A 27,300-nucleotide genomic window follows, 5' to 3' on the forward strand; every position below is an offset into this window, starting at 1 on the left:
GTTGAAGTACAAATTACTCTACAAAAAATAAAAGAACAGATACATATCTTTAAATTTATATTTCCCTTATTTATTTTAACTATTCATAATCATTCCATGAATGACAAAAATAATTTGAATGTTTCGGTACAAAATCCGTATTTAATCACTCATTATATCACAACGTTTACGTTATTCATATCATACATTTAATTTTATAAAGTACAAAATACTGTTTAAAAAACACTAAATATTCGTTTGTAATTATTTATATTTCTCTATTTTACACAGTATTTGAATTACAAAATACCTACGCATCTTAATTCGGTAGTAGGATATTTCACCAATCATTATTACTGATATTAATTATAGGGTATCTATTATAATCACTTGCAAAATCACAGCGCTAAATCATAATACACATAAAACACCATTAAACAATTAAATATAAAGCGTTTATCTCTGTTATAACATTTTGTTTTTTATAAATATCAGATTATTGTTACAATTATTCTATGTATATTATTTAACTCTATTTCCTAAGCTTAATCTCAAAACTGTGACGTGGCCGTGTTGGGTTTTTCTTTGCCGATGTTTTCAGCTTCAAGTATAGTGTCTGGAAGGCGCACGTTGAGGGTCTCTGGCGTGGTCATCATCAGGGCAGCCGACATAAGCGCGGTGGACCCGAAGAGTACTGAAGGCAGCCAGTCGATGTAGATGGCCTGTAATTTAATAGAAATTAGATAAGTTTGAATTAAAGCGACATTATATTGAATGCTCTATGCATGATCGTAGTGAGCTATAATGAATCCAGGTGCTTTATAAAAATAAGCCTTGCGAAGATAAGAAACTAATAGTAGGTACATCAGACAAGATAAAAAATAAACGGTCAATTTAGAAGTAACTTAAATAGAACTAGGATGTACATACAAGTAGTGGCATCTGGGGAGCCACGATGGATCCGACGCGGCCGACCATCGAGCAAAAGCCGAGCAGCGAGTGGCGCGCGTGCGTCGGGAACAGCTCCGACGTGTACATGTAGATGCCGCTGAAGGCCTGTGTTATGGCGATCTTGCCCACCAGGTACAAGAGCGTCACGAGCCAGGACATGCCTGTTGGATAAACATTTATTTTGATATAGAATGTACACATAATGTGGAACGGTTATAAAATGTTTGATATGTAAGCTTAAAAAGGCCGAAAGCTAGGTAATTAACCAAAACAAACAATGTGCGTATAACACATACAATGTATATTATGTAAATTACGCAAGTGGAATTATTTCCACTTTAATAATATAATAATAATAATACAAAGATTTATTGCAACCAACAGAACATACACAATAATACACAATACAAAAAAAAAAAGGGAAAACAAACATAAAATAACACAAAATAATAAGGAATTTACAGATTACAATAGTTATAAGTAGACAAATGTATTATGTGTGTTGCGCACTGGCTGCAATTAGGCCCTGGCTCAGCATAATGTTGTGGGAGCAAGCTCCACAACGCTGATAATTCTGCCAGATACCCAGATGAATAGTTTGACATTATTGTCAATTGTCAATTACAGAAATTGTGGTTACAACATTGAAAACATTGAAAATATCTTCAAAAACAGCAAATCAACATACCAAAACAAAGGTATTTGTGATTTAAAATAACTTTCAATATTTTTTAAATTATTGTCGTAAAGCAATTACCTTTAGGAACAAACGCGATCGCGATACAGGACACTCCGCAAACCATGTAAGCAATCAGCAGAGTCCGCTTCCGTCCAATCCGATCCAACACTAACGCATTAGTGACCACCGCTATCACTTCCACGCTGACAACTAACATGAAGTTGGTATACTTGTCTCCCGCCAGAGACACAGAGTTTATCGCCAATCCATAGAACACGAATGTACAAGTTATCCACCACCAAGAACAGATGGCCAATCGTGACATTATTATCGGAGATTTCACCACTTGCATCCACAGCCCTTGTTCCACTGGTCGTTTCTCGTCAACCGTCTTCACTTTTTCATCAACGGTTGTCAGCTGACGCATAATTTCTTCTGATAGCGTCACCTTGTTCATTTTAGCGGCTTTCGTTATTATTTTAAGGGCTTCTTCTTTCTTTCCTTTAGAGAGGAGCCAGCGTATGCTCTCTGGTAGGAAGTATATGTAGGATATGAAGAGAAGAGACGGTGGGTAAGCAACGAGGATGAAAGTGCGCCAGTATTGGAATGTCTTCGCGAGAAGGGCAAAGCATAAACCGCCTATAACTAGCACGATGCCCAGAAACGCAGTTGTAAGCACTCGCTTGTCTTGTCCCAAGAGTTCGATAGCTAGAAAGAGAAAAAGATTATTCATTAGCTATACTTTACTAATTTTTACATACAGACGTAATCTTCTTCATATATAAAAATGAATCGCAAAATGTGTTGGTAAGCACATAACTCGAGAACGGCTGAACCGATTTCGATAATTCTTTTTTTATTATATTCCTTGAAGTACGAGGATGGTTCTTATGTAGAGAAAACGTAAATATGTACCACGGGCGAAGGCGGGGCGGACCGCTAGTTACATATAATTACTAATCCCCTACAAACTTCCAAAATATATTTTACAACTATATTTGAACAAAAAATAGCGTCAAAAAGACATACAATGTGATGCGATAGGCAAATTTCATCTTAGTTGTGAAGATTCTAAGAAAATATCAAAAGCTTTAAAAATACTTACTCAAAATATAAGCAGCGGGGAAGGCACTTGCTCCCGCTACAGTCTCCAGGAATTCCACAATGACGTACATTTCGTAGGAGATAGAGAATGCTTTCAAGGAACCAATAGCACCCACCAGCGTGCAGCTGAGTACCAGCGCCCTTTTACGTCCCCATCTGTATAATACAAGTCATTTTTAGTTACTGAATTTCATTTACTTAGTGATTCAGATAGACACTAGATGCTTTGAAAATTAGGTTCTATTTGTTATTGTTAACTGAAAGAATAGTAGAAGAGAACAAAGAGAAGAAAATTATCAGACCATTAAAATACAAATTTGCGTAATATGTTGCGGAATAAAAAGATACCAATAAAAATATGACAGGTTAACGAAAAAATTAAGAGATGCAGTCTCACGAGTACTTAAATGTTTACAAAATCAATCATTGTTCCATAACAATCGTCGTTTATGTTTTTCCTTAAACTTTATACCAAGAAACTTCAACAAATGAAATACCTGTCAGATATGTATCCTAATAAGGGCACAGAGACCAGCATTCCGATGTTGTGGATGGTGCCTACCAACGTGCGTTTCCATTCTTGACACGCCAAATTGAACTGAAAGATAAAAGACGTAAGGTTTATTATGGTAAAACGTAAAATTAGAATAATAATAAATTATTGTAGTTTAAATTTTATATTCTTATACGAATATATAAAAATATATTAATACAACTTCTGCTACTAATAGAAAACTACATTATATAGTTCTTATAAAATAAAAGAAACGTTTCTTTATTTTATGGGATACATCTAATTCAATATGTATTGAAAATAAATAAATTATTAACCCACTTAAACTGTTTCCCAAGTAATTAGTCACTATTTAATGCTAGATCAATTCGAAGACCTATTAGGTGTCTGTGATAGGATAATTGTCAATTGTTTAATCTAAAGAATTCAACTGAATTACAGACGCACATTGAGTTAACATTCTCACGATTTAGGAAAAACACTCTTATTTCTGTGGGTGAAACTACAACAAACCTTATAATTTTTATCAGGCAATGAAAGAATTTCTACCTTTACATTATTTTTCAGTAAGGTCACTAAAAGTGAAACATTTACTAAAATTAGTTAATTTACATTTTTAACTATTCACACACATTCTTAGCATAAGTTCCTACATCAATACTAGTAGATACCTACTAGTAGTTAAGCAACTTCAACTGCTGTTTCTCAATTATTAACTTATACCTGAACCAACATAAAGATATTCCTCCATTATTTTAATACAACAATTATCAGCAATTACTGCTATCAAACCCAACAATGCGAGAGATGTATTGCAGATACTGTACCTCGTTTATTACATTAGACATCCTAATACAATGATAGTTGTTGGAAGTGATCTCATGCTTCGCAGAGCACGATAATTCCACTCTATACTTTATAATATCATCACATTTGCTCCAACAATACACGCTCTTCAGCTTGTTAAGAGTAACGTAAGTTAAACATAGCTACCGGTCCGCCCCGGCTTCGCCCGTGGTACATATTTCGCAATAAAAGGTAGCCTATGTTCTTTCTCAGGGTCTTAAGATTATCTGTGCCCTGCAATTTCATCAAACTCGGTCCAGTAGTTTATACGTGAAATACATACATAATTACAAACCTTTCCTCTTTATAATATTAGTATAGATACTTTGTATTGTTACTTCATGATGGAACTGTATTTAGAAGTAAGAGATTATTAAATCAAACTGCACTTATTCACTAAAATGCATTAAACTGACTCAGTAGATGAAGATGAATCGAATGCTATGTTATTTAATGTTAATGGATAAAAACAAATGCAACAAGTGACTGCAGTTTTTAATAATAATCTTAAATTGTAAACTCTGTGATTAACATTTAACTGTAAACGAACGAACAAACGAACTTATCTTACATTAAAATTAAAGGTGCGAATTCGATGTATTTGCTATGCTAATCTCATGACGAAAATGAAAATAAAAGGTCTCAAATGCGAAATTTCGCATTTGTTTTTATTTTGCGTAACACAATAAACGTGGTTACGCCATTCAAGATTCAAGGTTTCGTGGGATTAGCAGTTTAAATGTCAACGTGAATATGATTCAAGTTAAAGGTACAGAAAAGGAAAGACAAAAAATTAGATATTATACATTAGACACATAAATATTGAAAATACATTAAATTATCTTTTTCTACCAATTGCAGATAGGTAATTGTCAGATGATTTGAATCTAATGTATTTTATTTTCAATTGCCAGAAGAGGAAAAAATAAAACAAGTTTGTTTGGAGCTTGATTATTTTTTATCCTGGATTATCTTTGAAGGTCGATTCGAATTCAATTTAATAAAATATTAAGCAAAATATATTATGGCACAATCGCTGCTAATCGTCAACAACTTATAAGGAGGTCATTGAAACTTTTATAGTAACTCTTAATATACTTATGACTCTTTTTTAGGAAGCATCGCCCACAAACTATCAATTCAGTATCAAACCTTAATACTTATATATTATTTAAAATGCGAAAGACTTGAAGAAGTTTTCAAAATAATAATGAAAATTGGGCATACCATCTGGTATTATGCTAACACAGACTAATAATAATATACCTAGATGCTAATGAAACCCATAGAAAAGATACAATTTAATAATGTAAAAAGATCTTAGTTAGATATGTTGCAATTTTGAAAATCTTAAACGCTAAATTATAGATACTTTTCCAAGGTCAACCTGATCATTAACTGCTTGCATTTTTATTTCGATGATTGACATATTATTATACTTTCAAATAACTCATGCTAAGCTTTGTAGCGTTTCTCACATTTGTTTAGAAATACTTCAAAAACATTTTCGCGTATTTCTACGCTGTGACAATAATTAATTTAAGGGAGTGTTTAAAGTGTAGCATCATAACGCATTATTTGGTTCATTGGTTCATTCGTTCGTTCGAAGGTACGCACAAAAAGAGACCTTACCAAATTGCCCTGACCTCATTGAATACTAGTATATCAAATAAACAACTTTGTAGTTGTCCTATCAATGCAAATTCCTTGAGTGCAAAAAAAGAGTTTAATGATTTCTATACTTATCTTTCTCATCAGTAGTATTATTAGTGGTCAATTAATAAACTCAATTACTTTGTCCTCACAAAACTACAAGTTGAGGATTTCCCTGTAACAGCTTTATATCGAGTAGTCTGCTAACATGTATTCTCAGCGACTCAGCGTATAATTAAGGCAATTAATATTACAGTTTACTTTACCTCGGATTACACATAACTGCTTTTATTTATGTTAATAGCCAGAATATGCCTAGAAGACACAATCCTCCTGTAACCAAGTTTGTTTTCCATAATCCTACTGACCACGGTGTCCAATATCAACTGCACAGATAATATTTATAGTACAGTGTACACATAATATTCTAATTATAGTGCGCAAACACCTCACCCCTTATCCATAATATGTCTCACAGTCAAATGCCACGGAGGACCGCCATTCCTTGATGGCGTCAAGTTAAAAAAGGTGATACGATACGTAAAAGGGTAAAAGGCATAACGATCAGTTGAACAAACTATTTATCTTCAAACTAACCTCAGCAACAATCGTGTCCTTTGAAGCATACAGCCAATGGTCACAGGGCCGCAGTTCCTCCGAGAAGCTGTCGCAGGCGTCCACCGGAGTGCGCGCGGAGCAGCGGCGCTCCTGGGTACCTTCTGGTAAGGCCAGCTCGAGCCATGGTGGGGAGTACTCCGTGCTGTTGGATAGCTCGCATTCTGGGATCACACATCTGGAATGAATTGCGTCAATAAAAAAAGAATCCGAACACTTTTCTGGACACGCTAGCTGTAAAGTGTTCGACAAAATAATACAATGAATAATTAATAGCGTTTAAAATATATTTTTGCCCTGATCGATAAGAAAAATATCAATCGGTTGTACATAACATGTTTGCATTATTTTGCTTTGTATTTTTATTGTTAACGTTCTTTTGTTGTGCAGAATTGTGAATGATGACACAAATGATGGGGAGCAAGTACCAAAACAAAATAAAGTGAATAATATTGACTTAGGAAGTAAGGATTATTGAGCACATTATAAAGTTTTAACCGCAGTGTAAACAAACACGGATCTTATGAATGCAAACAGTCTGAGATTTTAAGTGAGCAAGTTGCATATTTACGAGTAGGTATATAATAGGTACCTATAAAATATAGAATAAATAGTATTTATAGCTATAAAAATGGAAATACCTGTCATCACAATTGACAATATAATGTTTTTTGGTCTATCATCATTATCTACTTGCATTATGATATCATGATGTCTGCAAGTTAAGGTATGTCGTTAGTCAAACGAGTTAGAACAAAAAAATTGTTACGATTCAACATAAGGAAAAACAAAAAAATATATTAATAACAAGTTTACTGTTTAACATTTATGTTTCAATTTTAATATTCAACTTGTTTTTTTATCCAGTTTTTTAGATATTCAAGAGGATGTTTCTAATTTAAAATTTATGGGTCCTTAAAATTATTCTCTCATGTGAAAAATTAAAGCCTTTTTAACGAATTGTTTGGGCATTTTAATTCGTATGCAGATAACCCATAATCTTATATATAAAAATGAATCGCAAAATGTGTTGGTAAGCGCATAACTCGAGAACGGCTGAACCGATTTCGATAATTCTTTTTTTATTATATTCCTTGAAGTACGATGATGGTTTTTATGTAGAGAAAACGTTAATATGTACCACGGGCGAAGCCGGGGCGGACCGCTAGTTAACCTTTAAAAAGTTATACAGTTAATTTTAGGTTAAATTTAATTGTCCCTGTTAACAGGAAAAATGAAATTATACAATAAAATTATATTATTATTGGTTTACTTCAGTATTATTGCACGCCTCATAAGCGAAGCGTTGAGGTGGGTACTACTGTCGCTTCGCGCAAAACATCTGATTTTTCAAACTTAAAATGTCTTTATGTATCATACATTGCACTTGTAAGATAATACATACACACACATATTAAGAAAAAACACTATTTTTAACGTTCATGATATTTTTGATGTCATTTTTGTTATTTAAACTAGTTAAAAAACAGTTTAAAAAAGTTCTGTCTTGGACGTCCGTGTGTCTGTATGTGCGGATCCTTTTTCTTGTTAACACGATAGCGACCGAAATACTTTACTAATCGAGTCTTTTTTTTTCTCTTACGCTTGAGTATGCTCAGGAATAGAACCCTTTCATTTTTCAGGGTCTGATTCGATGTGGTTTAATTGTTATTAAATAAACAAAAATAATAATTAATAAATATTTATTAAAAAAAATTATGAGGCGTGCACTTTTGGATTTTCCAAATTATTTTTCTTCTGCAAGGAACAGAAAATGTTTTAGAGGAATTATACATTTGTTATCAACCCAAGAAGTTAACATTGAAACAAAAGTTAACATTGTTTAGATTTTTTAGTGCAACAATATGCATAATTCGGAATTGTCTCACGTATCCCATAGTTTGTTATCACTCACGCTTCCGTCAATTATTGCGTGTGCGCATGTTAACAATCGCGCCTCTTTCGAAGTCTAAAACGTCACTAACACTACATATTACATAGTGTAAAACAAAGACGCTTTCTCTGTCTCTATAACCCCTATGTCCCTTTGTATGCTTTAAAACTACGCAACGGATTTTGATGCGGTTTTTTTTAATAGACAGAGTGATTCAATATAATAATAAATAATTAATGAGTAAATGCCGCCATGCCCATGCAATACCTGTAGCAATTATAAAATATATTACGAATTCAATTGAAGCTATTAAGAAAATAATTATTTATTTATTTTGTACACATAATTGCATTTTAAATTAATATAAAGAATCTCGATTGAAAATGGATGAGGTTGTCGGACAAACTGGTTATAATATACCTACTAATAAATAATTTAATAATTAATAGTAAGATGAAGATGAAGTTTACAGACCATTTCAGAGACTAATTAAACCTCATGTATTTGCCATTTCTCGAAAAAAGGACGAACACAAATTCTGGGATATAAAAATATGTCCCTGCTAATTGCTATTGAGTTTCCTAGCCCTACACATAGTATAAATTCGGAGGTTTTCAAGAATTTTTGAATGTAGATATGATACTCTTTCTTCACGCAAAAACAATTTATTGGGTCCTATACCTACGAACTTATAGTAGAGTAGAGTAGTATTTACTAAAGTATATATTACAGTAGCCTACGAAATTTAGTACAAAGATCTGGGTCTGGATTGGCACATAGGCTACTCTTTGCCCAGGTACCAGGCGAGTGCCACGGAGTTCTAACTGCTAAACCATAATAAGAATAATAATAATAGTTAAAAAAAAACTAAAAAGCACGCTTTTTATAGAAAACCGAACTAAAAAAGAGAAAATTTTTATCAAATTAGTGTATTGTCATCGGTCCTCAATAAATCTACAAAGTTTGAACGAAATCTGGCCGTTTAAAGTGGGTCAAAATCGCGCCCAAAGAAGTCGGTTACAAACATACAGGTGAAGCTAATATAAAGCGTGTAAAAATAATGTACGACTTGTATGAGGAACCACAATAACATTACGTGTCGAAACATTTTAGCAGTTCATTCACGTATCCAATTCATTCAACCCACTTAAAGTATATGTTGCATAAGAGCCTAGTGAAGGCATTCAATGAACAATTTCCTTTCGTCAACTGCAACTAAAAGCAGCGAGATGCGGTTTACTAAATGCTCTTTAGTGACAATATTTGTCACAATCTCGTATTCAATGCATTGCAGCGAATACCATTATTATAGATTTTTATACATAGGTAGAATAGTTTTAATACTTCGAGCAGAAGTAAGAATTATTTTGAAGGTGTTTTGAAGCCATTGGATGAGGAAAGCAAAAGCGAAACATCATGTCAAATGTCACACATTGAGCAAGAAATATTCATAAGTGTTGCTTTTAAAATCAATATTTATAGAGGTTTTAGAATTTACATGTAATTTTAGAGAGAAAACAAGAAAGCATTTGACGAGTAATATTCTTATTTCCTGATAGTAATATAGCTTATATCATGTACACCTATCTTAAGAATAAAATATAGGAGTGTAAAATTATTTAATATATTAGGTAGGTATATTGTTTATAATTACAATAATTATGCATAATGTACCTACGTATGCACAACCGAAATGGTATTTTAATTTTTTAGTATAAATTAAAAGTACCTACTAAAGGTAACAGGAAAATTATTTTCATAAAAATACTCGATCATTGACATATTATCTGTTGTCTAAAACATGTAGGTTCTCTATTTGAACTAAACGATTTTGCATAAAAACTGGTTTTATCTGAATATCCAATAACCATGTTCTTATATCTGACCGTATTTTTATCAACTTTCGAATTTATAATAATATGAATAAAGTACCCGTCACGAGAAGCTATAAATTATGTAAACAAACATCTTTTACTAAGTAAACATTTTATACTGCGAGATAATAATAAATTGACCATATTCAATCGACATGAAATATAGACGGGTTATATGAAAGTAACAACCTATTTAATTTAGTCGGATCATATTTTAACGACGCAAAGCGCTATCGTTTGTGTTTCTTGGTACCGGAACGCGTCCGTCGCAGGGATTGTGAACTATCGGGACGCCATTTTGAAATAAACGCATCATTTGAGTTGTTTCATTGCTTTGCATATATCGCGGATCTGGTTGTTATTGTTAATTTTGTTATTGTTTCGTTATCACTTTTTTATTGTTGTTACTTTAATTGTTGCGTTAATTTTATTTGTTATTACGTATAATGGAGCCAGTAGCCAGTACATCTAAGGAAATAAATTCGCCACGAAAAAAACGTCAAAAGGTGCGTAATACAATTTATCTAAAATATATAATAAGTAAAAAGAAAGAGTTGTTTGTTCAAACGCGCTAATCTTTGGAAACTTAAGGTTAATATTAGAAGTAGGTTTTAAATTGTGAAGTAATTGGTTAGGTTAATTGGTATACCTGGAGATATAGCTTGAGCTTCGTGTGACAAGTGACTACCGGTGATTTTTACAGGTGACGAGCTTTACGGTTAATGAGAAAAATATGGTGATCAACGTATATAAGTACGTGAAAGAAAATTGGCCATCGAATGAATATCCCTACAAAACCGAAATAAATAAAAAAACAGCATCGATTTTGGGAATTGGCATAGCATCTGTGTATAATATATTAAAAGAATATAAATCAGAAGAGGGAATAAAATCACCTATCAAGTCTAAAGACAGGCCTAAATTTTATCAGAAAGTAGACGATTTTGATAAATCCGTAATTAGGAAAAAAATTCACAGTTTCTTTTTAAATGGCCAATTACCAACAATTCCCAAGATTCTTCAGGCAGTCAATGACGATGAAGATATGCCAAATTTTAGCGAAACAACTCTCAGGCGGCTAATAAAGCATTTAAACTTTAAATATATAAAACGACAGCGAAATAACGCACTTATTGATAGAGATGACATAACAATATGGCGGCGAAAATATTTGAAATCTATTAAAGACTATAGACAACAAAATCGCCAGATATTTTACATGGATGAGACATGGGTGAATGCAGGTTAGTGTGTTTTTTTTTATTGCAGTGAAACGGCAGACTACCATACGGTTCGCCTGATTGTAAGCAAATACCGTCGCCTTTACCGTGAAGTGATGTGTATGATACTGCAAATCTATTTGCAAAATAAATATAACCCACGCGCCGCCGACCTTGAGACATTAGTTCTTAAGGGCTATCACAAGTGTGTATTAATAATAATGTACTTCAACTCTTTTACTGCGCAAGACGCTAATTAACAAATGTTTAATTGTTTTTACAGGACATACCGTAAATAAAACTTGGGTAGACAAACAAGTTAAAAGTAAGAAGCAGGCTTTCCTAGAAGGACTTAGCATTGGTGCACGTAACCCAACGTCAAAAGGTAAACGATTAATAATTACCCATATCGGCAATGAGAACGGTTTTGTAGAGGGCGGTGAAAATATATTTGAATGCAAGAAGACGGGAGATTACCATGAATCAATGGATGCAACACATTTTGAACAATGGTTCGAAAACGTTCTCCCAAAACTTGGAGAAAATGCAGTAGTGGTAATGGACAATGCACCATACCACTCAAGGCGTCTTGAAAGAATTCCTACTACTGCCTGGAAAAAAAATGATATACAAAATTGGCTTGTAAGTAAGAATATTTCTTACGACGACAATGAAATTAAGACTGAATTACTGCTAAAAGTAAAAAATGTTAAAGACAATTTTAAAACTTATGTAGTGGACGAGCTTGCAAAAAAATATAAGGTGGAAGTATTGAGACTCCCGCCATATCATTGTGAGCTTAATCCAATTGAGCTAATTTGGGCCAACGTAAAAGGATATGTTGCTCGCAAAAATACAAATTTTAAATTTGACGAGGTAAAACAATTATTACAAGAGGGACTGCAGCAGATTACTTCGGAAAATTGGAAGCGTTGTGTGGAGCATGTTATCAAGGAAGAAGATAATTTTTATTCCAAAATCGATGAGATGATTGATAAAACTGTAGACAGCTTCGTGATACATGTCACTGATTCTGACACAGAAATGGAAACATCTGAATCTGACGAATAATTATTCTTAAATAATATTTATGTTAATTAATATTTGTTACTTAATAATTTATTAAATCTTAAACAAATTCATTTTTTTTGTTGGTCCAAATGTTGTGAACTCCTGAACACTTGTTTACAAAATTTATAGCTTCTCATGACGGTTACAAAATCGTACCTTTTTTTTTTTTTTTTTTAAGTGGGGAAATCTTGCATAGATACCCACGGCCTCCGGGGAAGGGGCCGTGGGTTATGTCGGATTCCTACCGACCAAAACCCCACTGTGTTCCGTCAAGCCGCATCAACGACGGGGCCACGGGTATGGTAGAATTCTTCCGTGACCCCGTCAGCGGCTGCCCGTCGCCGGGCCAAAACAAATTGTGAGCCAACCAGCTCTAACCTCATGGGGCGGCGTGAGCGGAACACGTCTCACATCTCTCCGGACGATGGACTAAATCCCCGCTCCATCGCCCGGCTCCCCTCGTAACTTAAAATCGTACCTAGGTATATCTCAAACTCAAACATTTATTTATTCAATTAGACTTCTTCGAGAAGCACTTTAAAAACGTCATTACATATTTTTAACATTTACCACCGATCTATCTAATATACATATAGTTATAATATATTAGATAGATCGGTGGTATATAAATCAAAGGTGACTGATTGACTGACATCAACGCACAGCCCAAACCACTGGACAGATCGGGCTTAAATTTGGCATGCAGGTAGATGTTATATCTTTGATGTGTAGGTATCTGCTAAGAAAGGATTTTGATCAATTCTACCCCTAAGGGGATAAAATAGGGGATGAAAGTTTGTACCATAAAATTTATCTTTTCCCGCAGGTGAAGCTGCGCGCAACAGCCAAGTATTACGATAGTTTTGCTTTTATTGTAACTGACTCCTTTAGACTTGATTTTGACCCACGTTAAACGGACAGATTCAATTAAAACTTTACGTACAGAGGTATCAAGGATCGCTGACAATAAAATTAATACAATATTATAATTTCATGACTTGTAAGCGTGATTTCAATTTTTTTTAACAAAGTACATAACACGTAAATAAGGTCGTAGTTACTAGTTACTCAGAAAAAATGAACAAAACATGAACTATATTATTGAAATAAAAACCATCAAAATATTTAAGGGTAGTATTTAAACGAGTGACTATAAATTAAAGTTTTAGTTATCAAAAATAATTAATTGGGTTAACAGAATTACTAAGTGAGCGACTGACTGCGGTCTGCGAGCGATGAAAAATTAATAGATCAGCAACTAACAAACATTAATTTTATTACATAAAATACAAAATGAGCAGCTTCATAATATTTGAGCGACCTAATATTAATTGTTTGAGTGACAAAATTACGTCTTGTATCATATTCATTAATTGGCATATGATTTATTTATACTGAGTGGCATTTTATCTTAATCGAGGTATTTCGAATAGAAAAATCACTTTGAAAAATACTATAATGGACAGAGTAGGTACTATCAGTTCAATTTGTTTTTGAAAGTTTTATCAAATAACTATTTGAACAATTTATTCTAGTGTTTTAGTCGCTCTAGATGAGCGTAATTTAGTCGCTCACTTAGTAATCTATTCGCTCAACTAGTAATTTAGTCGCTCATATAGTAATGTAATTATACAGTTAGAATTCTAATATATCAAATGGATTAATCACAATCCTCCTTTAGTACGCTCAATCTGTATTTTATTATCAACTAATATTCGTTGCTTGTTTAGTTCATTTGTCGATTACTCAAATTCATACCGCTCAAGTTATTAAATCAGTATCTAATAATCAGTCGCTCACTTTATTTTCAGTCGCTCGTTTTATTATTCCCCAATATTTAATAATTTATTTAGCTAATTAAAACACATACCTATAAGACACATCAGCCGCAAGAAACACATAATTCATTCCGTATATAGCTGCTGAAAAACCCGCCAAAGAAATCAGAAAATAGTTCATAAGGTGATAGCGACGGAACTGCCCTAGCTCCTGCAGCAAAGCATCCGTATCCACACACGTCTTCCCTTGCGTCATTTTTAATTACACACGTAAATTAATCACTTAAAAAACTTTTTTTGTTTATAAGTACAACTATTTCATATTCACCTATAAATAACCGTTAAAAGATATAAACGATTTATAAAGTTGTCAATGTTATATTTAAACGGTCGAAGTTATAATCGTCATGATAGCAAATTAAAAGTTTGGTATCGCGAAGGCTACGATGCGTGCGCGCATGTGCACACGGCGAGGTACATTGCGAACGTTCGGCGAATCACGGTAAATGGTAAGGCCGCATGCGAGTGACACTAAAGGCTAAGCACAGAGGGCCTTCCCCACAGACCTGCAGTATTTTGGTAAAAGTTAAAAGTAATGTTTAGCATAGTATTTTATATCTGTGTATAATGTTGTGATTAGTTTTAATTTACTTATCTATCATTAGTAAATTATTTACTTATCTTAAATTTAAGTTTTACGTAAGGGAAACTATTTTTTTAATTATCCAGAAAAGGCGATTAAACTAATTATCATTGCGTTAATAGGATAAAGATGTGACCATTCAAATTATCATTATTATATTTTTTGGCCACTAAAGGTATCTTTAATGGTCATTTTTTATAACAATAGACAAACATTACGATTCTAGCAAGCTCCAATATTAACGGTAAATGTGCCATAATAAAAAATAACAATTTTATATACCTACCTATAATACTAGCAAACCGGGCGAGCTCCGTTTCGCCACCAGAGACACCTTTTCGTTTGCTATATAAACCTCACAGAGCCCGAGACCTTTCCAACGAATGCAAAACCGTGGAAATCGGTTCGTGCGTTCTGGAGTTATAGCGTCAGGTAGGAAAACGCGACTTATTTTTATATAGTAAGAAGATATGTAGTTTCAAAATAAAATATTTGGCTTCTCTAAATATTAATTTACATGCACTACTTATTGAAAATAACTATGTACCTACTTCTTTTCCAATTCAATTCATCTTTGATCTTGTTATATGCAATGCACTACAAAAACCTAAAGTTTATCCAACCAGAGAAACTCGCTTGCCATACAAATGACAATTCATGGATTTATTGTGCACGCTTCATTTACTGTAGGTCCGGTAGGTACATAACCGTCATCTGCATTGGATTAAAAAATAACCTTGAAATTCGGATGTAAATCTAATAATATTATCTGTTATTTAATTTGTTGTTATTATAGGGCTATGCCTTCGCTCGCGTGATTTTTTATTAACACTTTAAATGCCATTAATATTATAAAAAAAATAATGTCCCACCAATATTAGGGAAGCATTTATTTAATAATAATATGTATAAGTAGTAATCGTGTAGAACTATCTAGTAATCTGTAGTGAAAGGACAATAATTATTAGAAAGAAATTATAGTTCCTCACAAAAAAGCCCGTAAAGGGTTAAATTATTATTCAATAGTAACATCTGAACAATCCCAGCTATGCAAAACATACGTCATATTGAACGTATGAACATAAAAATGTCGTTTGAAACGAAATAAAGTAATATACGGATGTAATAAACATGGCAGTATATTATAATTCTAAAATTTATCCGATAATTACAATAAACCGTCTCGTCATTCATTCTTCAATATCCATTTCTCTGAAGTTAACAAATAAGGGGTTTAAATAAGGTAAATTTTTAAGTGATAACGATAAAATAAATCAAGTAGAATAATAAATAAAAAAGAGCGTGTGTGCCGAGCACACGTATCAGAAGTGAAACTTCTTTGGCAAGATTCAAAGATACCAATATTGTTGCTTTACTCTATGACGTGATGGTTTTGCCATGACGCGATCTTGAAATTTTACTCTCAACGCGTTTCATTTCAAAAATTCATAATATGAGCTATAATATTGTTTAGAAAATTTGCTAATATTAATGATTATTTTTCCGACCCAAATATCGACCAATAGAATTGCACCATTCCACGTCACGTGGTATTATACTGATAATTTTTTGAAAATTTTCTCTGGTCGTTGACGTCAAACTGACAGGTTCGGTTCAGGAAATTATTGGCCGACATTTGGGACGGAAAAATAATCTCCCGAATACCACACGAGTTTCAAAATTATCTGGCATTTCCCTCAAGGTTCCCTGCAAACAAATAAAGTCGTCAAGATTTTCAGGAAAAATCACTCGCGCTTCGCGCTCGTGATTTTTTAACCTTGTCTAAAAACTTGACTCCTTCATTTGTTTGCAACGAACCTATCGGAAAATACCCGATAATTTTGAAGCTCTTGTGGTATTATAAGTGAAAAATACCAAACATATTATTAGGTACATGATGTACCTATTGTATATGACTCTGATGTACCGTACATCAGAGTCATATACAATAGCTACTTAAATGAAAATAAGTTAATATTTAACTGATATCGCAGAATTGTTATGTACCAATTAAATATTAATTAAGTGATAAAAATGTGCTTTTACCTGTAAGTCACATCAGCGGCTAGAAATACATAGTTTGTGTTGTAGATAGGGACTGAAGCTACTGCAACCGTGACGAGAAGATAGTTCAAAAGGTGGAAGGGCCGGATTTGCCCTAGTTCCCGAAGCAAGCTGTCCGTATCCACACATGACATATTTCACTATTCACTGGTAAAGTAGTATAAAAAATTGATTTTTTTTTTGGCTATTCTATGTGTTATTTTTGGCTTTTAATTTTTTCAATGTGTTATTTTTTTTTCTTTATACGTATAGGCTTTAATTAAAATGGAAGGTAATTTTTAGACGCTATCGCGATCGCGGTGCGTGCGCGCATGGCTTATCTAGGCGATCTATTGTCACGAATAGAGAATCTTTACTAAGCTATTCCGACGTAAATGACATAGAACATACGGCTAGTCACCGTAAACGTAGTAAACAGTATTCATTATTGAATCTTTATTCGAATTATAACAATCTAGTAAGTACTGCGAGTCTATGAATGTAAAAATCTCGCATTGGGAGCTTCTGTTATTTTGCGGAACATTGGAATTCATTGTTCAGTTATAAATATGAAACAATTTTTATGTCGAAGCACTTCGATTGTGCTTTTCGACTATCATTGAAATAAGATCAAAATACATTATATATTTTAATGTAATGAGTACCTACTTAGACCATAGCAGCTAATAGTTTATTCTCAGGAAATATATAGGTAATACAATTTCTACGGCATACTAGCTGTTAAGACTGTCTAATCACAAAAAATTATTTCATGACGAGCGGATTCAATTCGAGTGAAGCCGGGCCGTTTTGGTTTTATTGAAAATAAAAGTGATAAACCAAGGTTAAAATCCTTTAAATGTGAACAGCTGAGTTGATTCATTTTGTTTAACACTATTAGGTATATTTTAATTAGTTAAATTGCAGTCATGCAAACAGCACTTGTGCAAATATAAATGCTACTCAAAATGTAAATTTGCTTTTATAACATTAAAATATTAAAATATATTTATTGAAAATACTAAAAATGTATCGAAAATATTATTTCTTTTAAATTGTTACTTAGTTTGGTGACTCATACGAGTCTTGGACTGAACTTTTACTTAGATCATTAAGTAATTAAACATAACTACAAACTTTTGTTTTATTTTCATTTTAATACTATCGAAAATTTCGCCATATCGAAGATTTTCTTTAACCTACTTCAGAAACCGCTGAATAATGCAACTGTGGACATTATTTCTTATGTCCTAATAATATTTTAAATGCGAAAGTTTGTGAGGGCGGATACATACATCCACCCTCCTATATCCACGTACCTATGTATGTTTGTTACTCTTTCACGCAAATACTACTGAACCGATTACAATTAAATTTAGCACACATATAGAGGGTAACTTGGATTAACTGGGATTGGATTCCCACGGGAACGGGAACTATGCGGGTTTTTCTTTGAAAACGCTGGCGAAGCCGCGAGCGGATAGCTAGTGGGTCATAAATATTAAATCATCGACTGATTAAATAAATTAAAAATTATATTATATATATTACCTATATATGTTTTCATTTGCGTTAAATCTCGAAGGCATCATTCAATTGTGTTACGATACCTATGATACATTGTGTGTATGTTGTGATAACAAATGTAGCCAGAATTTTAGAAAACACATCTGATGTTAAAAAAATTCAAACGTATTACTTTAATAATCTGTGTTATTGGACATTATTATTTTATCCTATGTTATCACTTCCTACTCGGATACTTATGCAAAAAACATAATAATAATATATACCTGATAATACACACCTGTAGCTAGTGTAGTAAATACAGGACATGAAGCAGGCGGTAAACACGAGCACATAGTTCAGCAAGTGGAACCTTCGGAACTGTCCCAACTCCTGCATCAACACTTCTGCGTCCACACCAACCTCCACTGTCATTTTATACAAACAATTCGACTAACAATGACTAGAAAACTCAATGTAAATGCAAAACAAATATACGATACTGCTTCATACAAATTAATTATCCCAAAAAACCCATTTTAAATTAGTTGATGTGAATGAAACATAATTAATATTAAAATGAGCAGTCTATCAATTTTCACAGGGACTCAATTTCCGTAACTTTTAAAGAGGGTTAGCAATAAGTTGTTTAGACTGTATCTCACACACAAGACGTTCAAACAGAACGACCACATCCCGACGGACTGAGGGTCAGAAACGATAGTTAAATTTAGAGTAATCATTGTTATCATTTGCGACTTCCAATCGGCTAAATCTTTGGATCAAAGTCGTGGGTTACACAAGTGCTTATTAGCTGCAAAATGGACACCAACGCTATTTAGGCAAAGTAAGTTATGAGATGGGTCAAACGGAACATGAAGGACTCAATAACAGTCCGCTTTATACAGAGGATGCGAAGTAATAGATAAGTTTCTACCACGAGATGACGAATGTGCATTTCGCAATGTTTAGAAATTGCCTATAGGCTACATAATGCCAGAATTATTTTTGGAGCACAAATTGAAAATAACATAAATATTGACACAATAATATTATGTAGCTACATTTGAGCTAATGTCTGCTAAAGTGAACACATTATGCAAATTCAAAACTAATTCACAAAATGCTCATAATAATAGGTTTGATAATCCGAAACGTATAAATCACCTCAAATCAAAAGTGTTTATAATGTAATCAGCCTCAATTTTAATGAAGAAGACTTTTGGTCACTACAATTTACAAATAATTGACTGACGGGAGAGGGTATAGCAGAACGAACTAACCATGCATTATGATTAGAGGATACCATAATCTAACCCTGATCTCATAAAGTCGCACACAAAGCAGGTCAACGGAAGGAAACAAATAATTCGGCATTGCGCCCACTTGTGGAACCAAGTCGTGTGCGCGATCTTCCGCAAGCCACTTTTGGACACATGTCTTCATTTTGATATTGAACTTCCTTATAGATGACACTGATATCCTTTTATAGTTAAAAAAATAGTTGTAGCAAACATTTTCAATGTGGTGAATGATGTATTTTCTGAAGGAGAAATAAAATTATAGAACGTAGGTGTAGATTTCGACAGTCGACTAAATTATTTTTTTAAGTATAATGCTGCTATTATTAAAAGATTAAAAAGAGAAGATTCCACACATATAAATACGATAAAAAAAGTGTTTAAAATAACTGGAAATTGAAGCAACAACCATAGTCGCCAACATTATTAGCAGCATTAATTCTCATCGTAGATTTTTTTTTACATTCATTTGATACCTATCGCAGTAAACTTCGTCATGAAATAACTGTAAATTGGATCAAACATTCCTTATATAAAATGTTACAACCAATCACTATACCTTGAATATCTAATTTACTTTTAAATTATATGTATCATTCAATTCTAATAGAAAACATTGATAGTGAAATGTTATGTCGACCATAGTTAATTAAGTGTAACAATGATTACAATGGTGCGCAAGGACAGATATGTTATTTAAGAAGGTGCTTATATAAATTATTAATTATTTGTTACCTAATAAATCAATAAGGTGAAGGTTTATAATAAGTGTAGACAATCTCATACGGCCATCAGATGATATGCGTTATATCTCGCAACACTCGATAAGAAGTGCATACTGCATAGAATTTTGAATGCCGTATCAGATTCTACTCATGTTGTGGGCAGATCATTGTTATATCTTAATACTAAGCTAATAAATTATTCAAGGGCGTGTGGGTGTGATAGACAAAGCCTAAAATTATAATTATTTTTTGTCTTTTATGAGTCAATAATTAATCTGAAACTATTGTTTTTTTTTAATTGTACTATGATACAACCCTGGTCCCTGACTTGATTTATCAGATCAAGGCACAATAAATAACAGTAAATGCGGTAAGTTTAAACTGGCCAGTATTGCACTGTTAACTTTAATTAAAGAAATGTTAACTCTTATATTTTAATTCCTACTGCTTGATTGAAAACAAGGACTTGTACTACTATTTAATATAAAAACATACTTTACAATTGAAAGTAAGTTATTAGAATAATGATTGATGCTTATAATTCATAGAACGTTAGAATCTCGCTACAGATTGCCAAACTGACATTTTGAGCGTGTAATTAGTAATTATTTATTTCTAAACGTTTTAAACAGCGATGTTTAGTAACGATCACAATTTTTTGTATCTTTTTTGAACAACTTGGATCGAAAATTGATGGAATGAACAACGAAAGAACAGAAGAACAAAAAATTGTTAACAAATAAAATTACAAAATTAACAATTATCCTCCCGACCGACTATTGTTGTACTTAAATGGGAACTAAATTATTTTCTGTACATGAATCTCTTTTTAAATACGTACATTATAACACTAATAATAATTAGTATCAAAATTGTAATCGTACCCTGTGTTTTTTTATATTGATATTTTGTTTTACCATTGAATTTGGCATGAACATCTTCTCTGACGATCCATTTTACTACTCACGAGGTGGTCAGAAAAGTATTAGTAGTTTTGCCAGGGATTTCAAATTGTATTGATAGACTGACATACATTTTAATGACGATTTTTTATGGTTTTAGTAATATTATAAACTAGCATTTTTGATGTAAAGATAAGGAATAATAGGCATACCTATTTGCGTCAAACACATAGTGGACATTTCTGAAGTATTTGAAATTACTAGGTCACACTAATTTAAATTAAAACGGAATTCATAAAGTTCCGGTTCATTTTCCATGTTTAAATTTTCATTATTTTAAAATTAAAATTAAATAATCTGTGATATTACGTAAGCCTCATACATGATACCTATATCCCAGCAGTGGGAACGTATATGGGCTGATGATAATGATACTACATAGTAAAGAAATAGACATACCTATACGGCACGCTCCCGGCTAGAAAAATGTACGTAGTATGTAGTAGTCCAACTTGCAGCACCGAGAAGGTAACCAGGAGATACACTTTTAGATGAAACCGTCCAGCCTGGCCCAGCTCCCGCATAACACCATCCACGTCTACCTCCGTCATTGCTGCTCACAACCGAACCAACAGGGTTCTCACCGAAAACTAACTACTATCTTCACAGATAACTAACATCAATTGGTCCAGTAGAAAGCCCGGTCAGGGCCAACCCTGTATCAATGGAGCGGCCGCTTTTATCAGGTTACAATTGTATGCAAGTGCCATTGTTAATGATGTTGTGAAACACGATTGGGTGCAGCAAACGTTGATACGCGTTTTTGCTATTTCATTTTACAAGGAAGAGTATTTATTTTAAAATTCCTTGTTGACTATGTTCAGGCTCAGCTTTTGGTTTGAAATAAACAGCAATTGTTAATATACAGGGTGTAATCGTTAAGTGTGCACAGGCGATTTTTCCGTAAGTATCACATATTATAACAAAAAACTTTAAACTGATATCGAAAGTACTTAACCTAATGAGTAAAATGGCCGTAATAAATTTTTAAAAATAAATCGAGAAATATCAAAAAAATTATCTTTAAACCCTCCCATACATTAAGTATGAAATATGAATATCCCATATACATTTAATATGAAAGATTTTAGCTTTCTTTTTCTTTTTTTGGTTTTCTGCTTTAATTACTTCGCAAATTTGAAGTGACATTTTCCACGTTTTTCCGGACATTTTCACGCATTTTCCGGATATTTTCCGGACATTTTCCGGACATTTTCCGGACATTTTCCGGACATTTTCCGGACATTTCCCAGGGATTTTCCAGGCATTTCCACGCATTTTCCGGACATTTTCACGCATTTTCCGGGTATTTTCCAGGCATTTTCCGGACATTTCCCTGACATAGCCTGGGAAATTCCTGGAAAATAACCGGAAAATGCCTGGGAAATGTCTGGAAAATTTCTGGAATATATCCGGAAAATGCGTGGAAATGTCCGGAAAAGACGGGAAAATGCCTGGAAAATCCCTGGAAAATCCCTGGAAAATCCCTTGAATATGCCTGGGTAATGCCTGGAAAATATCTGGAAAATATCCGGAAAATGCGTGAAAATGTCCGAAAAAGCGTGGGAAAATGCCCGGAAAATACCCGGAAAATGCTCGGAAAATCCCCGGAAAATATCCGGAAAATACGTGAAAATGTCCGGAAAGAGCGTGGAAAATGCCACTTCAAATTTGCGAAGTAATTAAAGCAGAAAATTGGTTTTCTGCCAAAAGAAAAAGAAAGCTAAAATCTTTCATATTAAATGTACATATATGGGATATTCATATTTCATACTATGTATGGGAGGGTTTAAAGATAATTTTTTTGATATTTCTCGATTTATTTTAAAAAATTTATTACGGTCATTTTACTCATTAGGTTAAGTACTTTCGATATCAGTTTAAAGTTTTTTGTTATATGTAATACTTACGGAAAAATCGCCTGTGCACACTTAACGATTACACCCTGTAACGATTACACATGTATGTTAGTTAGTTCTAGCTGAAACTGAAACTCAAACCCAACAGACCAATTTTGATAGCTGGTGCAAAGTTAAGTAATTAAGTATATACCTACCATCTTAGATTACAAAATAAAATACAGATGGAGCATGTCAATCATTCATCGCCCTTGTCAAAGAAAATACGAAATCAAAAACGAATACGTTCCTCCGCTAGTGCTATAGCGATTCTAGTGTCATGCAATACGTCAAAAGGGGTTTGATATTTTAGTAAAAAAATGCTGTCTTGTGATATTAAAACGCTGTAAAACTTGTTCCCGAAAACAAACAAAAAGATAAAACATCGTTTTACAGATTTTCTGTAGATTATTTGGCTTATTTAATTTTGTATACAAATAATAATTTTACAAATACGAAGGAATTCAAAACTTCAACGTATGCTGCCAGTATTTTGAAAATGAATTTGCCATTTTTAGGGGTAAAATGGTTAAAAGATATTCGGGGTAGTGCTGTTGGATTTTTCGATCGTGAATGTGATTATTTGTATAGTGCAATAAAAGTTCATGGTCATTATTAGATTATTTTAAAAAACATTATACATTTTTTTGTTACTTTTATAAAAAGCGTCGTTTTCGCTTGCGATTTAATTCATGTGAACACATGATGGATATGATGAAAATAAAATGTCCCGCATTCTCGACTAAAAACTACCGCTATTCGCATTCATATGTTTTGAAAAATAAAAACTTTTTTTAATGTAATTTATTTAATAAATTTAATGTAATTTATTTAATAAAAATTGAATAAAGTTATTTTATCCATGTATAACTTTAGTAGATACTAGATAGGTGATAATATAATTTTTACAATATTATAAAATAATATCAAAAACCCGAATTTATATTAAAACTAGCGGTCCGCCCCGGCTTCGCCCGTGGTACATATGAAAAATAGATGTTGGCCGATTCTCAGACTTACCCGATATGCACAGAAAATTTCATGAGAATCGGTCCACCCGTTTCGGAGGAGTATGCAGACTAACATTGTGACACGAGAATTTTATATATAAGATAAAAATTAAAACATGACTGCTAATAATTTATGTAGCCTACGTCACTACCACCACAGCTACCTTCATAATTCAGATGATTGCAATGACACCTCACAAGTCACAACTCAAAATCGATCCAACAGTTTATACTGCAGGGCGTGTCAAAGAAATATTATACATACATACCTACACTCGAAAAACATAACCCTCTTTCTTCCGTAGTCGGGCAAAAATTTGGGAAATTTTTCATTATCTGGTAACATAACACGCACACAGAAGCACCGTGTACGTACAGTGCAACGGCGAAATGACAGCACACATAGCTTTATGGAAATGACGATAAATTATTCGGTTTAGTTCGGCAACGCTCCATCTGTCTTTTATTTTGTAATCTAAGCCTACCATTATAATTTCAATAGAAAAATTTTATTCTAACCATACTCTAACGTATACTTTAAAAGTTTAAAGTACTACCTACCTACACTGTGAAACAAAATAATTGTAGGTAAGTACTATTTTATAAAATTGAAAAATGTTGCCCAAAAACACAGGGTTGCTTAATTTTTTTTTTGTTTTAATAGATTTAATCAGGCGTTTTCTTCCCTTAAAAGGTTTAATTTTTTCGAATACTAATTACTTACTTATTTTTATTAGTACTTAATTATTTTATTATTTCTAAGCGGCGGCGCCTGCGAATTTAATAATTATTGCTCAATACTGTTTCTGTGATCGGTCATGGAAATCTTTGGGGGAGGCCTATGTCCTGCAGTGGACGTCTTAAAAGGCTGGAACGGAACGGAACGGAACTGTTTCTGTAAAGTAACATTAGCTGTTACCAAATTTAAAATGAAATGTGTTTCAGATTTCATTGGGAAAGGTTTAAAAAAGAAAAACGTCAATAAACATCAGATGTTTTTATTACATAACGACTTAGTTTATTACTTAACTTATATTTATAAATGATTCTTAGAATGATAACCCAAAACACATTATTAATTAATTTTATTATCAGTATCGATCAGTTTTCATAATATGTGTAAAACATGTTATTTGAATGTAACTATGTTGAGTTACTTAAACTGGACGGGCAAGAAATAGTAGTTATTTATTATTCTTATGTACCTATACCAATTTAACAGATCGTATTTTTATATCAGTCCCTCATAGGTAACCTACAGCATAGCTTAACTATGCGATTAATTTCTACTGAAACATTGAGCATTCTTCGCTTAATAAAAATAAACAATTATTTTTATTGAAAGAGAGATTATGAACTTTAAAATATACAGTGCATTTTTTCTCGTGAAATTAAATTAAAAATTAAATTAAAAGGTAAGTTCTTATTACTAGAATTGTACATGTTGTGCGAATACATCAAGATAAACAAATTTTTATACAATAGTAATAATTAATTATTTTAAATGCAAAATCAATGATAAAATTTAACCTTACTGTAATATTTTTCAGTATCTATACAATTATACATATAACTTGTCAATTAATGTGTTTTAAACACCTATAATGAACATGTATACCTAATCAAATACATATTTATATTATTCGTCTTTTAGGACATACATTTTTAACGTATCTTAAAGTAAATCATTAAATACATTAAGTCTTGTTCTTTTTAAGTTAATGATCGATAATATATTAAAGAAAATTGTTAAAAGCTTAACCAGTTTTCACTCGACGCGGTGTACTCAATCCATGACTAAATCATTCACATTTTTTTAATATTCGAAAAAGAAAAAATAATTGGGTAGAAGCCCTCGTTTTGAGTTATACTATAACAAAAAGAAACAAACAAAACTTAAATAAAAGGTGATTCAATAATTTAAATTCGTGGAAATCATTACATAAAATATCAAATGATTATTTCTGAAAATAACAACTAAATAGCACAACTTAAACTGAACAAAACATTGTAACCAATGTTCTTTTCTATAATTCGTAAGATTTGATTACTCATGATTACTTTATCTTAAAAATATATATACAAAAAAAATGTATACTCATAGTTGGAATCATTATGTGAAATATAAAAATATACTAAAAAGGTGCATTCTTAAATCAAAACAAATTCAAAGTGAAAAATTTATTAAATTGGCAAAAAATAAAAACAAAGCATTATGGCAAATGATATCTAATAATATTAATGACGAAACCATTATTACAGAAATTGAAGAGATTGTAGTTAATAATAAAATATACGACTCAATGAATGAAATTTGCGAACAGTTTAATAATTTTTTTATTGACATCACAAATCAAACAAAATTTAATTTTGATGTAAATGCCATAAAAAAGACTTTGACTACAGAAAGTTGCAATACTATTTTCTTAACACCTACAAACAGTAACGAAATTTGTAAAATAATAAAATCACTTAATAACACTAATTCAGTAGGAACAGATGGAATAAGTACAAAAATATTAAAATCATGCAGTGACCATATTTGCGAACCGTTGTCTTTTCTTGTAAATTTATCGATGGAACAGGGAACTTTTCCACACGCGCTGAAAACATCAGTGATAAAACCATTATTTAAAAAAGACGATCCGAAAGATATTAAGAATTACAGACCGATAGCGTTAATACCAGTGATATCTAAAATATTTGAAAAAGTAATCTTAGAAAGAATTAGAAATTATATTGATAGAAACAAGATCTTATGTAAAGAACAGTTTGGATTTAGGAAAAATAGTTCCACTTCATTAGCATGCTTTGATATAGTGAAAGAAATAATTCAAGCCTTCATCGAAAAAAAACCCGTAAGCGCTATATTTCTAGATATGAGCAAGGCATTTGATTTTGTAGACCATGAATTACTCTTGCTTAAGTTAGATAAATATGGTATAAGAGGAATTGCCAAAGAATGGATTGCTAGTTATTTAAAGGATAGAAATCAGTTTGTGGAAATACAACAAATAGTAAATCAATCAAGAAA

At 32.5% G+C, this 27,300-nt stretch overlaps 1 protein-coding gene across 3 annotated transcripts; it reads right to left on the reverse strand.

Annotated features, from left to right (window-relative positions):
- Positions 1-251: 251 nt before the first annotated feature.
- Positions 252-21,913, reverse strand: LOC149903148 (organic cation transporter protein-like). 3 transcript variants are annotated; one of them, XM_090109601.1, is made up of 7 exons: positions 21,758-21,913; positions 6,324-6,519; positions 3,211-3,311; positions 2,715-2,869; positions 1,688-2,317; positions 910-1,091; positions 252-701 (listed from the first exon to the last, which is right to left on the reverse strand). In XM_090109601.1, exons 1-7 carry the CDS (start codon positions 21,907-21,909, stop codon positions 531-533), a joined length of 1,587 nt encoding a protein of 528 aa, XP_089965727.1. In that variant the 5' UTR covers positions 21,910-21,913; the 3' UTR covers positions 252-530. The 3 variants fall into 3 exon arrangements, with proteins under 3 accessions (XP_089965727.1, XP_089965728.1, XP_089965726.1); XM_090109602.1 differs by lacking the exon at positions 21,758-21,913 and adding an exon at positions 16,868-17,034; XM_090109600.1 differs by lacking the exon at positions 21,758-21,913 and adding an exon at positions 14,271-14,666.
- Between the last annotated feature and the right edge of the window lie 5,387 nt (positions 21,914-27,300).

This window comes from Colias eurytheme, chromosome 14 (genome assembly GCF_061535395.1).
Source record: "Colias eurytheme isolate Ceu_HAF_F1 chromosome 14, ilColEury1 Martin Lab GWU primary, whole genome shotgun sequence".
Taxonomy (NCBI): Eukaryota; Metazoa; Arthropoda; class Insecta; order Lepidoptera; family Pieridae; genus Colias; species Colias eurytheme.

Excerpts from the sequence above, each read along its gene's own strand:
- LOC149903148 (XM_090109600.1), bottom strand. The coding sequence starts at position 14,434 with ATGACGCAAGGGAAGACGTGTGTGGATACGGATGCTTTGCTGCAGGAG. Across the intron at positions 2,318-2,714 it reads CCCCGCTGCTTATATTTTGA|CTATCGAACTCTTGGGACAA; the intron begins GTAAGTATTTTT and ends TTCTCTTTCTAG. Across the intron at positions 1,092-1,687 it reads GATCGCGTTTGTTCCTAAAG|GCATGTCCTGGCTCGTGACG; the intron begins GTAATTGCTTTA and ends TTTATCCAACAG.